At 40.5% G+C, this 16,491-nt stretch overlaps 1 protein-coding gene and 1 long non-coding RNA gene across 8 annotated transcripts in view; one reads left to right on the top strand and one right to left on the bottom strand.

Moving 5' to 3' along the window:
• Nucleotides 1-4,236: 4,236 nt before the first annotated feature.
• Nucleotides 4,237-16,491, bottom strand: part of LOC138032925 (NLR family CARD domain-containing protein 4-like) — a 27,276-nt gene continuing 15,021 nt past the window's right edge. For all 7 annotated transcript variants that reach the window (XM_068880647.1, XM_068880644.1, XM_068880649.1 and 4 more), the window contains one exon: nucleotides 4,237-8,933. In XM_068880647.1, coding sequence (XP_068736748.1) covers nucleotides 6,019-8,933 — 2,915 coding nt within the window. In that variant the 3' untranslated portion in view covers nucleotides 4,237-6,018. The remainder of the gene's footprint in view (nucleotides 8,934-16,491) is intronic.
• Nucleotides 13,019-14,283, top strand: LOC138032660 (uncharacterized). The gene is made up of 2 exons (XR_011128432.1): nucleotides 13,019-13,452; nucleotides 13,536-14,283. It is a non-coding gene; the product is annotated as an uncharacterized lncRNA (long non-coding RNA).

Below are 16,491 nucleotides of genomic sequence, written 5' to 3'. Positions count from 1 at the left end.
TCGGCTCGTCGAATAATTGAAATAACATTGCAAAAAATCCATTTTAGTATTTAGAGCTAAGTACCTTTTATAATAATTTTATATCTTTTGATTGCCTTTGACATTTTGACTTTCTACTTCACGGGTATCTCTCATTTTTCACTAAAAAAAAAAACGTCGAAGTAACTTGTGTAATGATTGTATTTTACTGCTTAGGTGATAAACATTCAATAAACGTGAAACAAATCATCTGTGTAGCTAAGATGTTCGTTATAACCTCTCAAACTTGTGTTGTTTGGTCCCTCAGAAGCGTGTCGCTAATTTGCATGATAATAGCAAATCCAACATGGCGGCTATCGTGAATAAGGTCTATTTGATTGGCATCTACCAGAAACCCATAAGGGTTGAAACGTGTAACGCGCGTTCACAGCTTCTGAATATTCAGTGCGAACTGATTGGTTGAATGTTTCAGTGCTAAGTACCATATTTGGAAACCCCTAGCTCTTGTTGTTCCAAACTGATGGTACTTAGCAAATTGAATATTCAGAAGCTTGTTTCCCAGCACACAAGGGGCCGTTACACGTTTCAACCCTTATGGGTTTCTGCATCTACTCAATAGGCAACTTTCACGATGGCGTCATTTGACTACAACTACTAGAATGCAGATTGTTTTCCTTTTCTTATTTAAATTTTGTATTCCCAGTGGAGTAAAAATAACAATAGCTCTTATTAGCATATAGAATAAAGGTGATACCGAGTAATTGCATCGTGTCTGTAAGACAAGCAGGCAACAAATGCAGGGAATCGTTGATGTATACTTGTAATACTTCGATATAATTCTATATCATCGATCTTCAGACTGAGGTGTTTTGTCTAAAAAATATGTGGTAAAGTTAAAGTCTACTACGAGCCTAGAAGGCCCATCAGGCCGGCGCGTATCTCCGCGACTAGGTGTATCTTTACGCCCCCCTGGACGGGATGCCAGTCCATCGCAGGGTTACCCCCAGCACTAAGTCCGCAGGTACCCATTTATACGCCTGGGTGGAGAGAGGCACTGTGAGAGTAAAGTGTCTTGCCCAAGAACACAACACAATGTCCTCGGCTAGGACCCGAACCCGGACCACTTGATCCGGAGTCGAGCGCACTAACCCTGAGGCCACCGCGCCTCCTAAAAAAATATATGTGCTGACCGAAAAGCATACTGGCTTAAAATTTCTGTACCCGGTCTGAGATTTGTTGTCATTTACATGAGACCGGTACGAACTCAGGCCGGTGCAAGAATTTCTTGCCTCGGTCCAGCAACCGAGACGAAGTCAGACCGGTCTGGGTTCATAGTCAGGCCGGTCTCTTGTAAACGCATGAAAGGAAATGTCTTGCGGCCGATACGAACTCATGCCGGTCTGAGGTCGTACCGGACTCATTTAAATACTCCCTAAGTCATTCTACCTATCCTGTTATCCATTGTGTTATATTTTTCAAGAATGAAGTGGAAACTAGTTGACCCCATGACGCTTCTAAAGACATTATGGGATGCTCAGGGGGCAAATTAATATGTATTTGCCCCCTGGGCATCCCATAATGGCTATTTGAAACAATATGTAGAAATCAAAATGGCCTCTGTATCTCCAAAAAGGTCTATGGGTAATATGAGGATAAAAATCTTGATCATAATTTCGGTTAACCATAGCAGAAGGAGGATGAAGAAAATATTGGAAGCGGATTTAGAATTGAAGGTAGCACTAAAGCTCCAGATAATTTTTGTTTATCCTTGTAGGGAATTTCATCTTAGCCTGCTAATCCTTTCCAGCCAATAAAACATGGTGGCTGTATTCGTTTCTGAGATATTGCTGGATATTGGAAAAGTTATTTTTTGTCTCGGTCCATAAACACACAAAAAAAGAAAAGGAACAATATCCAGGCATCTTGACCGAACAAGCTTGGTCAATAAAGGATTTATTATATGGGATAAAACACCAAAAAATGATCTTTGATCTTGCGGGACCAAGCAAAAAAATCCCGTGCGGGCAAGCTCGGGTAGCCAATCACAGCGCGCGTTTTGGTTCATCTTGCCCGCTCATCGAGCTGGTGATATTGAAAAAGCGTTTAATGCCAAAAGACCAGAGGCGCAGCCTCGTGAGTCCACAACAAATTTTGACCACTGTGATGAAGAATATCGTTGTCGATAAGAGTACAGACAACGCTTAACCACTTCGATTTGTTTTTTACCACAATATTCAACGCCAAAGAAAGTTTCTATTTCAGAGCGTGACCAAAATCATGACTCAAAGAAAGAGCAAGCGTTGTCTATAACTTTCTCGCATTATGATTGGTGTATTTCCCAACATGGGCGTTCCTGATTGGCTCTTACATTGCGTGACAAATTGGCGCGAGCATGACGCGTACAGCGTTGTCTAGACTCTCATCGACAACGGCAAATTAGCCAATCAGATTGCGAGATTACAAGCAATGGTGGTAAAAATTTCACTTCTCCCTTTCTTTTATAACCCGCACTTTGAATATATACATTTATCTCAAGTTGCCCCTTGTTGCAAGTCGTTAAGCAATCGTTTTCCATTATCAATTTTATAAAGGTAAAAACAAAATAGAAGGTTTCACAAAGGAAGTGTGCGATGGTCAGAGGAGAATAGCTTTCGAGCAGACCAGTGAGGCCACTCCGTATATAGATTGTATGAGTACAGTAAGCTCAATACCATGGCATAGCTTGAGATAATCGTAATCAATTAATTTTAAAGGTGCATTATATTGTTTTGCAAAACGGGAATATTCGAGACTTTTGTCAGTAAGAGTCTTCCCCCAAATTTTGTGGTGCTGGCAAATTTGAATTTATGCTAGTTATCATCATCTGTCCAGGTATTTGACCGATCAATCTATTCACTAACGTGATCAGCGACAACGATCTCTAACTAAACCAAGAGCTTTAATTCTTGGGTTGCACCGTCACGCAATTAAAAAATATTTCGAAAACCCTTCAGTGAATAAACTCAAGGAATTACTTTGTTATAGGAGATAAATATTTAAGGCACTTCTCCACGTTTTAGGTCTGTACGTTTACCCGATCTTCAAATATTTGTCGAAATATTTTGCAAAACTTTACAGAGCCCAGTATGGAGCCACCATGTTGGTGTACCTCCAAGGGACACCAACATGGCGGCCGGAAAATAGTGTAAACATCTGGAAGTTACTTTGGCCATCTAGGCCACTTATTATCTAACCTGATCAAGCAAACATTTAGATAAGCACTTTTCCTAATACTTTAACCTCTAAAAAGGCTAAAAATCCCGAGATAAGTATATATTTTTCGACAGACACATTCATAGCTGTATGTCACGCACCTCCATAACTCTGAAATTCAAAATGTTACTGTTTCTAGACGACGCATGTTCTTGAGCTAAAAAGTTGTTCACAGATATAAATTTACCCCCTCTCATGCCTGATGAAGATAATAACTTTGATGGCTCTTTAGTTTTGGATTCTACAAAATGATGACGTCACGTGCAACCCAAGAATTACGACTAGTTTAATTTCCAGAGCATCCGTTTTAAGATACCAACTTGGCCGTTGTGACGTCATATCAACACACTCTATACAACTGGCACTTGGTATGTATAGCCAAGGATGCTGATGTGTGAAACCTTTGGCATGGATCAAGCTATGCGGCCACATCCTTTCCTCCTGGCTAACTGTTTACCTTCCAGCAAAAGCATGGCCGTCTGACCGCGACAATCTTGATCGGAAATTCTCTGTAATGAGGTGGTTGTCTTAAGGAATGATAACCACATGAAACCGAGAACACGACTTGGTTGGACTGTTTTTAGGAAACTAGACAACATAATGCCAAGCAAGAATATTGTCTAGAAGCTCGAATGAAAGCTTTCAATGAATGTGTACAACAGGTAATTACATTAGACAATGATACTAACAGCGATACTAAGAGCTTGCAACTGACCAGAGGAAGATGGAACGAGTTATGGTTGACGTTACTCTTAAAGACAGAATTAAAGAGACAGACATGGACAAGAGACATCATCGTGGCAATTAGAGCAATTGGCAGGTCATGTGGCAAGACTAACAGATAACAGGTCACTGGAAACCGAGGAAGACGGACTGGATCCCAGCAGGAGAAAGGAACCATCGAGAAGAAAGCCCAGAACATTAACACATTAACATTAACTAGTGACAAATTCTAACTTATTATAACAAAAAATGAACATAGACCATGTAAGACAAACGCAAGATTTCTAAGCGTCGTTTAATTTGTGATATATGTATGTGACATTGACAACCAACCAATTATTTAAAAGCTGCGCCAAAAAATTCATGTTCCATGCATAAAGCCCTGGCCAAACGAAACGCAAGTCATCGCAAGTCGACGCAAGTTTTGTTACTTGCGCTGACTTGCATACCGTTTGGCCACCCACTTGCATTCACTTGCGAAGACTTGCGACGACTTGCGTTTGATTTGAACATGTTCAAATTTTGGACGCAAGTCCGCCCAACTTGCGTCTCGTTTGGCCACTCAACGCAAGTGGATGCAAGTTTTCGCAAGTCATTCGAACTTTTTTGGAGACCTTTTAGCCAATCTGATGCCGCTTTTTGAGCAGGAATCTCAAACTATTTCGCGCATTTCGCGCTTTCATTTTAACAAGATGGCTTCTGTCACGGAGCAAAATTCGGAAAACTTAAGCCCCGAAGAGCTAAAAGAAAACAAGGATAGGGAGTTAAAAAAACATAAGAAAAAGGAAAACCATAACAGGAGACCCAGTAGCGGTGAAAGTATTAGCAGCAGCTACAGTGAAAGTAGCAGCTCTTCCGAGTCTGAGCCTAGGAAAAAGAAAAAAAAAACAAAAATTCTGCTACTTTTGCAAAGGACTTGCGCTCAACTTGCGTCTCGTTTGGCCACCCTATCGCAAGTGAACGCAAGTCTTCGCAAGTGAGAACTTGCGTCGACTTGCGATGACTTGCGTTTCGTTTGGCCAGGGCTTAAAATGTGAACAAACAGTGCGTGTCGGGTGCTATGCCGCGGTACCGTGCCTTACTAAGGTTGGACGTCTTTTCAAAAAATTGCTAAATCTAAGAGCGCGCGGGGAAATGACTGACTCAGCAAATTATTCGCAATTGAGGATTCCTGTTCTTAGACTACAAGGGGAGGGTAAGAGGGACTAACGTAAACCGAGCGCGCGATTTTCAAATAGAGCTTGTACATCCGTCAAGGAACGCGGAACGTAAAAATAAGTTACATTTTTGTTCTTGTGATCGGTTTACAAACATCTGAGTGACGAACACTAAGCCTGTCGTAACGCGTTCAGTTCACTAAATTATGTTTAGAAACAGTACATGTAACAAATCAAGAAAAACACACATAACTACTGCTTAAAATAGCAAGTCGGTTGATGTAAACAAGGAGGCTCGAACCAGTTTCAACGCTTCCGAGTGACGCTCCTATTAGAGGGATCGGAACCACAACGTTGTATCATGTATTAGCAATATTGTGGAAGCAAATGAAACACGAATTATTGCTGAACAACATACAGTCATTATTGTGACGTAATATGCCACCGTGGCAACGGGCATGCCCTGCAAAAACACCCTTTATTTTGTCTTTAGTTGCTTAAATCTCAAAAACGAACTCGCTGATCCCCATTTTTATTTCTGAAAAGTAATCAGAAGGGCATGATGAAACGTTTTGCAAAGTTTTAAAAAAATTCTGTCTAGTGGATTCAGAGCCACCTTAATTTTATGATTTTTTTAAGGTAGCTCTGAATCGTCTAGAGAGAATTTTTTTGAACTTTGCCGAAAATTCATCGTGGCTTTCTTATCACTTTTCAGCAATAAAAAAGGGGGGTCACCCAGTTCGTTTTTTAGATATCAGCAACTAAATCCAAGATATAGGGTGTTTTTCTGGGCTTTCCCGTTGCCAAGGTAACTTTATACATCACATAAATGATCACATCTTGTTTGGAAATAATCGGTGTTTCATATGGTACCATAACATTGCTGTTTAAGGGATACAGTTAAAACTTATCGTCTCTCAAGTCTTTCGAGTGTTGGAAACAAATCTGGATTGGGACGAATGACTAAATGGGGACGTGCTTCCTTAAGAATTCGTAAAGTTTCTCGTGACAATTTGCAACCCACGCAAAAAAAAAACTCGATTTTGCCAAGTTTCATTAAGAATGAGGTGAGGGGTTTTTGCAAGTGATCCAATGCGTTACCTCTCAGGCTCAGGCTTTCCAGGTTTGGGATATCACTAGCGGACGTTTCCAAATCTTGCAGGTCACATTCATTCAAATGCAAGTATTCAAGGTCTAGCCTTGTCAAATGCGGAAAAAATAAAAGTTTTCTGGTTAGTGGATTGAGACTCCCACTAACACTGACATTGCTGAACGTCAACGATTTCAATGGCATGTCTTTGTCTATTCTGCCAAAAAGGGCCAACATGTCTTCAACATTTAAACTGGTATCACCTGTGCCAACTAAACGGAGATGTTGTAAGAATGACAACCTCGGGAGGGAAAGACCGAGCGCTGCGGCAACTGCTGGAGTCACATGGATTTCAAGTAGCTCCAGGTTAACGACGCTCTTGTGCGTGATACTGGAAACCAACCTCATGATTGCTTCCTCGGCACAGAACCCAACAAAGCAAATACAAAGTTCCGTGATGTTTTCAAAACTTGGCAACAATTCAGCGAGTTCTTCGGTTCCTTTTGACATCAGTTTACAATTCAATTTTAAACCGCACTTGCTACGGTTTGGGAGCTGTTGCAAAAATTCGCAAACACTGTCTTCCGTATCTTGAACGTCGATACTCATCAAATGGGTGCAATTTTTGATTACAGCACCAAGATCTTTCATTGCAGGAAGTCCAAAACAACGAAACGTACTTAAGAACTTAAGAGACGTCTTTTGTGGAACCAAGCTTACCAACTGACACGGTAAAGCAACAGCCTGTGCACTTTCAGTGAATAGTCTGGCATGGGCAGCACAACTCAGGTCTAAGTCTCTGAAATAAACACTGACATCACCGTCGTGGATATAAAGGATTGATGAAAAACGACACCTGTTCATTCCACAATCAACGTCGAGGAACTTTCTCAAAAATACTCCGAGGGGGACATTTTCAGAATTCTCAGTTATCTTCATTGGGGCATCAAGGCAGTTTACTGTTTCTACCACCTTCCAAAGAGTTGCAAGGGCATCACCAAAAATAAAAGTCCAGGAATTCACACCGGAAAACAGTAACGTAAGGCAAGAAGGTGGTTCTCTGAGAACTGTAATCCCGCCAAAGCAATCAACGCAAATTTGTGCAAGCTTTTGTTTTGAATGTACCTCTTCAAAGCAATGAAAAACCAAATGACTGAATTGCAAATGTCTCTTAACAACGTCATCCAATGGCTTGTATTTGTGGTCTTCATCTGGTATCACTTCTGATATATCAAGTGAAGGATCGTTTATTCTCACTGACTTCAAATGGTCAAACACTTTCCCTGCTCCTTCATCACTAAGTCCACAGACAAAGAGAAGAACGTTCTCGAATTCGAGACAGCTTTTCAAGGTTTGAGTGTGCTCTTCAATCAAACCGAGATTTCCATCAGGTATACATTTGTGAGTCACGTACCAAGCTGCTAAGAATTCTTCTATGCTCTTATGAATGAAAGAAACCATTTCCGTTGGTCGCACGCATTCTGTACACTCAGCTACTTGAAGTAAACCAATGACAACACTGTCTTCACGCAGGACTTCAGAAGAAAGTTTACCATATGGGAAGAAGTGGTCATCGTTTAAAAGACACTCTAACGCCACCATACCGATTTGATTGAGGATCTCTGGATTATCCTCTAATGTCCTAAAGCGAACAGGGGTATTCTTTCCTTGGTTGTGACTTAAAACCTGCTGGACAATTTCTAAATATAAGCTCGTTTTGGCTTTCGACAAGCCTTCTAACTTTCCCTTCTGCCACAGCGTGCAAAAGAACAGCAGAAGTAAAGGAACTTTTGCAAGGTCTAGCAGGTCTTTTTCTTCCAAGTGATCATACAAGTCTCTGGCATGTCTTTTGTCACCAAGCTGTCGAGTTAGATACGTTAGTTTGTCCTCCTTACTGAATCCTGTTATTTCTGCAAGCAGGTCTTGGAATTCTTGGAGCTCACCAGCTTTGGAAATTCGGCTTGTTATCAACACGCAACAGTCTCTCAATTCGTTTCCTCTGAATATGTCAAAGATTTGAGATTCGTGTCCACTGTGATACTCATCATAGCCATCCAGCAACAGAAGAACTTCATCTTGATGGTCGGTGATGTACCTCAGAAGACCGTCCACTAACCCTTTGTCTTCACGGGCAAAAAGTCTTGAGTTATAAATGACATCTTTGAGGCGTTGACGTTTGGACACTTCCTTGAGGTCAACGAAAACAACAAGCTTGAACTTTCTGAGGACAGCTGCTTGTTCAACGGTTGCCTGTGTGTTTGATTTCTTGAGAACAGCTGTTTCTTTATCTTCTGTGCTTGAGTTCTTCTTGTCGTCAAAGCCCAGTGCTTCTCTCAACCGACGGAACCTTCGTGAGAGGAACTGACAGCACCCAGGGTCAGGAGGGCCTGGCGACACTGGTGATAAGAATGTCGGCGCCTCACCAAGTCGGGCCCAATCTACCGCCAACTTCTTCACAAAAGTGCTTTTACCAATTCCTATCTCTCCTTGCACAAGAATCCTTTTTGGTTGATTGCCTTTCCCGATTGGGGTGAAGAGATCACTGTAGTGGCCCAGTTCAGATGGTTCTGACCCAGCTGAGGTGGCTTCCCTTTTTACTACGGACAGTCGTGTGTAGACCCGATCAATGTCTACGCGAGACAATTTGGACCAACCAGATGTGGGCACTATGGCTGTTTTCTTATAGGACGCTCGAAGCTTTTCTCCACAGATCTCAACGCTGAAGCAAGGGTCTGATCAAAGGAAAAGGACGAAAACAGTAGACATAAGGAAAAAATATCATTTGAGCTCCATAGGAACCTATTCGTGACTCAGTCAGAGCTGGTATTTTACAAAGTGGGCATAACATTACGCGTCAGAATTTAAGGACGTTCGCGCCCATTGCTACTGCGCATTCTTTCGCGCATGTCACGCACACGTCATGCATCGCAGACCACGAAGGGAAGCAACGATGCTGAATGCGCAAACATTTTCCACAAGAGTGGAACGTGAAAGCATGTGGCATCATGGGATAGCTGTGGACCCAGGTCTTCTCGGAAATGTCACGAAATGGCGTGACAGTGCGAATAGACAATCGGTTTGATACGGAGCCCATAAAGGACACATCTTTCCTAGTAATTTAACAACATGTTGCAAAAAGTCGCTCATCTAGCAAAATGTAATGCACTGCAAACAAAATTAATTATCCCACTGGACACAAAATACCTCAGCACTCTCCGAACAAAATAAATCCGCATATTACAAACAAAATAAATTCGCAAGCTATTGACAAAATGAATCAGCACACTGCAAACGAAATAAGTTCGCAAGCTAGTAACGAAATGAATGAGCTCACTGCAAATGAAATAAATTCACAAACTAACAACAAAATAAAACGGCACACTGCCAACAAACTTCGAATTCACTGCAAACTATCAATAGAGAGATTAAGCATGACGTTTATTGCCAACGGGAAACGGGAAACGGCAGGCTCCTGCCTGTCATAAAAGCGTGAAAATTATCTCATTTTAACTTGTCTCGTTCCTTTGAGAAGTTGCTTGACATATGGAGCTAACACGACAGAAATGAGCTAATATCGAGCATTGTTCTTCCATCTTTGGCAAAACACCAATTTCAATCCGACGTTTGCCGTTTGGCGTAAACGTCATGCTTAATCTGTCTAATGACAAACACGCATTTACGCGCTGCAAACAAAAAACATAGGTCCGCAATGCGTACTTGGGGTCTTATGCTTAGTTTAACTCCATTCAGCCCACCATACGTCCATGCATAATTGGTTGAAAATTTGCCATAACAATGCAGCAGTGAAACGGGTTCTTTCAGTATGCTTCAAATTTCAGGACCCGTTCCGGATTTTTACATCGATTTCTTGCTGCTAATTTTTCTCTTATTGCCATTTGCACAGCTTAGACAACTTTTGGGGCACACTACATCATCTCTATCAGCTATTTACCAGTAACAGAAGCACTAGAATGGCTAAAAAACAAGCATGGCACTGTCATTTATTCATATGATCTCATAAATGATCAAGAGAATGCTGAAGTTCAACTAGAATTCTAAGATGAATCATCAGTAGATAAGGTGTTCAATGAACAAGTACCCTCAGAGCTTGGTGCAAATTCCCAAACTACTGGAAATCACAGTCCATCAGCAATAACAATGTATAAACAGCCAAGAGGAATATCTGATGACCAATTACGTCAATCAGTTAGATCATTAAATAATTAAAAATGCAATGCAAAGCTTTCAACAGGGTGCTTTCATGGACTAGAAATAAATGAAAACCTCAACAGCCTGAAGTCACAAAATGTTGAACCAGTTTATTTGTTTATAACTGGAGGTGGTTGTGCTGGGAAAAGCCATTTGATTAAAACAATTTACCACACTGTAGTAAAACTCTATAGTCCTGCATGCTCCAATGAATCCTGAGAATCCAACAGTGTTACTAGCAGCATCTACTGGAGTAGCAGTAATAAATATTGATGGTACACACAGCATTTGCAATACCTAAAAATACAGGTGATGATGTGGGGGAAAATTCAGGTCCTACAATATTTGATATCATTGCTCCAGCAACCACTGTGCCCGCTGACTCTAGTCAAGGAAATGAAGCAATCCTTGGTGTGAATGCTGGTAAGCAATGTGTAGCAATGTCACTTACTGCTATTATATAACATCAAATACAAGATATTAGTTTGTGGACTAATTCTACTTTGAACAATATTCTGGTTATTGGAAATAATCTATACAGTGCAAACAAATGACTATTTGCTGTTAACTGATGTTCCAGACATGATTTCAATATTTATTAAAGTGTATTCATTACAATATAGTGAGTCATTTCCTGGAAGTTTGTTCATGACATCAAACATTGGTCCATATAATTTATGTCTCTGGGTCATTTTAACTGATCAAATACTTGTGCACGGTGTGATCTGCCTCAATGATAACTCCTTCACAAGTGCTCTTTAGGGAGTTCTTTTTTCTCTTGACTATTTTTTTGGAAATGGGAATGCGAATAAAAACAGTTTCTCCTTTGTAACAGAGTGAAGATGGATTTCGCCTGAACTTCCGCTTACCATATACTGTGCAGCCTCATTAGAAGTATCCAGAGCTTCCTGCCTGATAGCATCTCGTTTGATTTCTAGCTCCAATAGTTCTCTATTGCTCTCACCTGTTTCAAAACTGCTGTTATTTTCTTCCAGAAGTTCATATTCTTTCTTTCCCTCAAGAAACAGTTTATTCCGAATCCTATTCGGCTTTCTACCAAAGTACACTTCAAATGGACTGAGGAATAAGAGATAACGATGGGGAGGTTCATTGTATAGTTGTTGGTAATGTTGAAGGTACTCCACCCAGTTTAGATCGCCGCGGTTATTTATCAAATCAAACCTTAGGCTACGTTCACCCGGTACCGGACGAATTTTCTACCGGTTGAAAAATTTGACCAGACAAATTGTTCGCACGGAACCGTACAATCTTTTCGCTCTGTTCACACGGAACGGACGAACCGGATTAAAGTTTAACCCTTGTCAGTGGTTTTACCATCTGTTCATGCGCAGAGCGCTGCTTTACGAAATTCAAAATGACTTCTTCCAGCTGAGTTACTACGCATCCATGCAGCCGCGCCTTTGCCATGCAAAAAATTTAGACTGTCAAGGTGTTCACAGCGTGCCGGTTAAATTTTCGACCGTACCGGCTAAAAATTCGTCCTCCATTTTGGCGTTCAAATTTTTGAACGGCGAGGCGTCTAAATTTTGGTACGTTTAGCGTGGTTCCGTTAGCCCCTAAATGGACGAATTTTCAACCGGTAGAAAATTCGTCCGGTACCGTGTGAACGTAGCCTTAATTTCTCCTTCCAGGATCTGTGTGAGCGCGCGTCTTTTCCTTTCGTTTGAGGACTGTAGGCCGAGCTACACGTGGAGATACACGAGATACACATGGTAATTTTAAATTCCCATGAGAATTTCGGACTCTGTATGTCGGTTACTGAAACGAGTCTGCCAGATATTTATAACTTTTTCAGTAAAAACTGAAATGGCAATTTTAAAGGATAAATTGTCTTGGGTTTCCAAGGAAATGAGGTTGTCGTGTGTTTGCCAGAGTTGTTCGAATATCCCGACTGTTTGTTTTCGTTTCATGGTTTTGCAGTAACTGGTCAAGCGTGTCAATACCAAATGCCGCAGAATCGACGCCGCTGGCAGACCCGATTTTTCTAGGAAGATTGAAAAAGACTCTGCTCACAAAGTTGGAGAAACGGGTCCCTGGTCACAATCAGTTTAGAATTCCGTCCAAGTTAGTTTTTGATGATTGTAATCCGATAATTAAATGTGGCAAATTATGACAGCCTGGTAAGAAACAAAATTCAGTCTTTCTTGAAAATTATAATGAGGTAGAAACCTGTTGTGAGCCATGCATGATTTAAAGTGCTTTTAATTAATGAAAATAAACGCTCTTCACATTAATTCTTTATCCACACGAATCCACCCTCCATGCCATTCCTTACTTTTTTTTTCGGGATCACTTGCGGTCCAAAATGGGGATCATTTGGGGTCCTGGGGCCCGTTTCTCGAAAGTCCCGGTAATTACCGGGCCCGTTAACTTACCGGGACCGTTACCGGGAAACATTATCGGGACCGAAAGAGTGTTTCTCGAAGCACCCGTAAACTTTCCCGGTACTTATCGGGGCCGATAAAATAACCGGGAGTTACCAGGCTCTTGCGTGCACTTCACGCTCGTCATGAAAAGAAGGAGAATGGCTTGGCACTAGATCCTTGCAACAAAGCTTGTAGCATCCAGTTTCCCAACCGAGCGCTGTGATGTACACAAAGGTGGCGTTCGAAGCGATGACCTTCCATCGTTCCTTTTACACCTTCTAGCAGTGAAGGCAACTTTGTAAACCTCATTGGCGGGAGAAATTTTGCAAAGGATGTTTAGATGGCAGGATTTTTTTGTTTATTCACGCTTTTTGTAAGCAACTCTTTTAGTTTGCTGGTAATCAACGCTCGTTTGGAGTAATAGAAGCTCAGAATTACTTCCAATTTCACAGCTTAATTTCTCCTATTAACGAAGTGAACGTATCGCAAATGGACTAAGTGTTAAAAATCCCGATCAAAGTCTAGATTTCTTTGTTGAGAAGAGAGTGAAATCTGCAGAAAATGTTACAACGAGGTTAAGCGAAATTCTCGATCTCGAAGGCTTCGATTCAATACAAGCAGTAGATTGCAGCGTCCAGCGAATCAGTGGAAGGAGGTATGTCTTTGAGTCATCGTTTAGCATTATCAGATGTTTTGAATTCTCTTCAAGAACATTTTTTTTTAATTTTATCTCGACAGGGTACGTCGGGTGGAATTCCGTCTTTATGAGACCAAAGGAGAATTCTTGCTTCAGGTTCACTGCATTTATTTCGATTTTCATCGGCATATATATGCGGACACTCTCAAGATACACTATTTGAAAAAAAAACCACGTTTATTTAATGAAACTAAAATAATACTCTTAATTACATGGTTATTTATCATGAGGGTATAGTAGATTTTAAAAGACATTGCTAAAAGGGATCAATTAGTACGTAAACACTTATTAGTGTATGGGGTAATTATATCCTTGATTTATTGTGACTCCTGCAAGTCAAGATACTTGGTGAAGCCCTAGCTGGAAGTAAGATGATTATATTGTTAAATTTGTGGCACCTTTATTAAGGGGGGTGGCACTTAACTACATGAACAGAAGGACAATGGTTGCTAAGGAAGCTGTTTAGTCAAAGAGCCCTACAAAAAGGTTGCATGGATGGTTCTTCAAAGTAACTCTTTCAATGGAAATCTGACATCACTTCAATAAAGGTGTACGCGCAACTAGTCCCAGTCCTCAGTCTCGAAAAGAACAAAAAGATGAGGCGGTTTTTTCATCAGATGGGAACCGTCCCATCAATATTTGTAAACTGTAGCTTGGAATTTCTATTTGGGCAAAAAATGGAACTGATATTTTGAAAAGTGCATCAGAGGAGGGCTGTAAATCCATGCTACACTGATTTTGTGTTAGATTGTCCTTGTACTGTTGCATTAAAAATTTGTGAAAAACAAAGTTAACTCGCTGAGTTTTTAGGCATTTTCTGTTTTGGCCATGTCATTTTGATTGTTTTCATGTGGCAATAATGACTTTAATGCTGAATTAAATGTGTCTTCAGTATTTCAATCTGTGATAGCATCTTACAAGCTAAAAATTGAGAAATTGGAACTAGAAAGTGACATTTTGAAGGAGCAGCGGGTACCAATAATACTCAGTCATCCTAAAATCACATTTGATAAACAGGGTTTTGTTAAGCCATGATGAGTCCAGGTGATCTGGTGGTAAACTTGCAGTCTTAAGAAAAGATTGATTTTGTTGTATTCATTTTCATGTCTTTGAGACAGATGTCCTGTTGATCATAAACAAGACTGGCTAGATTCTAGAGTACCCGTCTCCTAATTTGCATAGGCATTTCCCTGTTCCCAGGAACAGTTCCAACATTTGGGAAAACTTTTTCCAATGGCCAGGAAAATGGGTGTAATATTATAAATCTTTTCTAATATGTACATTCAGCTTTTAAGTCAGGAAAATGAAGTGGAAAAGCCAACATTTCAATCAACCCCCCTCAAAAGGCCGCTCAATATATGACAACCCCCCTTAATACTTTTCCAAAATACCCTTGTTATAAACAGAGAAATGTTCATCACTGTCTGGGTGCCAGATAGGAATGAGAGAGCATCAATTGCTCCAATCACTCTGGGAAAGCCAGCGATAGGGTAAAATGCCCGAAAAATTTATCAACATGAATTTATTGTCACACTTATAAACACCACCAAAACAAAACAACGAGATAAAGCGGACCACCGAGGGAAAGTACGCAAAGAAGTTCGTTGTTTGATGAGTATTAATTGATAGGTTTTGTCGGGTTTTAATCCATACAATAATTCCTTTCTTTCTCGAACACAAGCATGTTTTATTTACACAAGGAGCCAATTTACTCTTTGCTGTTTCAGACAAAAATGCAGCATTTAGCTGGGTGTGTTTTGTTTTTTTGAGAACTCCTTCAATGTCACGCGATGGTCGATGGCTTCTCCTTTCCAAATCTTTCAAATTCAATCGATAAAAATATATATAGTCAATTTTCAACCAATATATTTACCTCACCATAAGTTATATATACGCAAATTTTTAGCCATAAATAACACAGTACAGCACATATTTAATGGTAAAACCTATATATTCAGTGATACAACTTACCTTTTGTTTTTCAACACTTTTGTCACGTTTGGCGTTCCATAAGTGTGCCGTTTTATTTTGTTGTTAGTTTGTGAATTTCATTTGCATTGAGCTTATTCATTTCGTTAATAGCTTTCGAACTTTTTTCGTTTGCAGGGCGCTGATTCATTTTGTCAATAGCTTCCGAATTTATTTTGTTTGCAGTGTGCTGATTCAATTTGTTAATTATAATTGTTTGGGAATTTATTTTGTTTGTAGTATGCGGATTTATTTTGTTCGGAGAGTGCTGAAGTATTTTGTCTCCAGTGGGAGAATTTATTTTGTTTGCAGTGCATTTCATTTTTCTAGATGAGCGATGTTTTGTCATATGAAAGAAGTTAAAAACTTCGTATGCTGCGTGGCACTTGTTACTACAATAAGAAAATAAAAGTTGAGAATGTTGCTGAAAGTGCCAAAATCTTAAAAGCCACGAGAGAAATTAAATTGACGATGTTCCAATACAAAATCATTCACCGAATTTTACCAACGAATAGCTTGTTATTGCCAACGAGTCAGGCCTTCTGAAGACAGAAGGCCTGGCGAGGCGGCAGCTTATAGAGCCGCGAGAAGATTTTTAGGCGGACGAAATCTCAGAAGCGCTTCAAATTTGAGTGTAATGTAGACCAAAAGCTGTAATGTAGACCAAAGCGATGAAATGTTGACCGTAGCGATAACCAATGAGAGTGCCGCACGAGTACGCCGCGTGATGTTTGCAGCCGCCAGGCGCCAGATCACGCAAGCTTGGCTCGTTGGCACTTTAGCAACAGCTATAACTAGTATAAAATGAAAAAAGTTGCCTCGCCCTTCTGTCCCTTTTGTCCTTCTGAATGTCAGACCCTGTGGCATTTGTTTGTAAACTGCAAGCACGCAAATTCCTTTTGGGATGGATTCCGGGAGTGGTACTCAACCTCTAGTAATACGAAACTGCTTATGTCAGAACTGGAGATTATGAGATAAACTAAGAATAAAGCCAGGATCCGAGCCAGGATCCGAGCCAGGATCCGAGCC

This window comes from Montipora capricornis, chromosome 14 (genome assembly GCF_036669925.1).
Source record: "Montipora capricornis isolate CH-2021 chromosome 14, ASM3666992v2, whole genome shotgun sequence".
Taxonomy (NCBI): domain Eukaryota; kingdom Metazoa; phylum Cnidaria; class Anthozoa; order Scleractinia; family Acroporidae; genus Montipora; species Montipora capricornis.
This window is presented reverse-complemented; position numbering and strand designations above follow the sequence as displayed.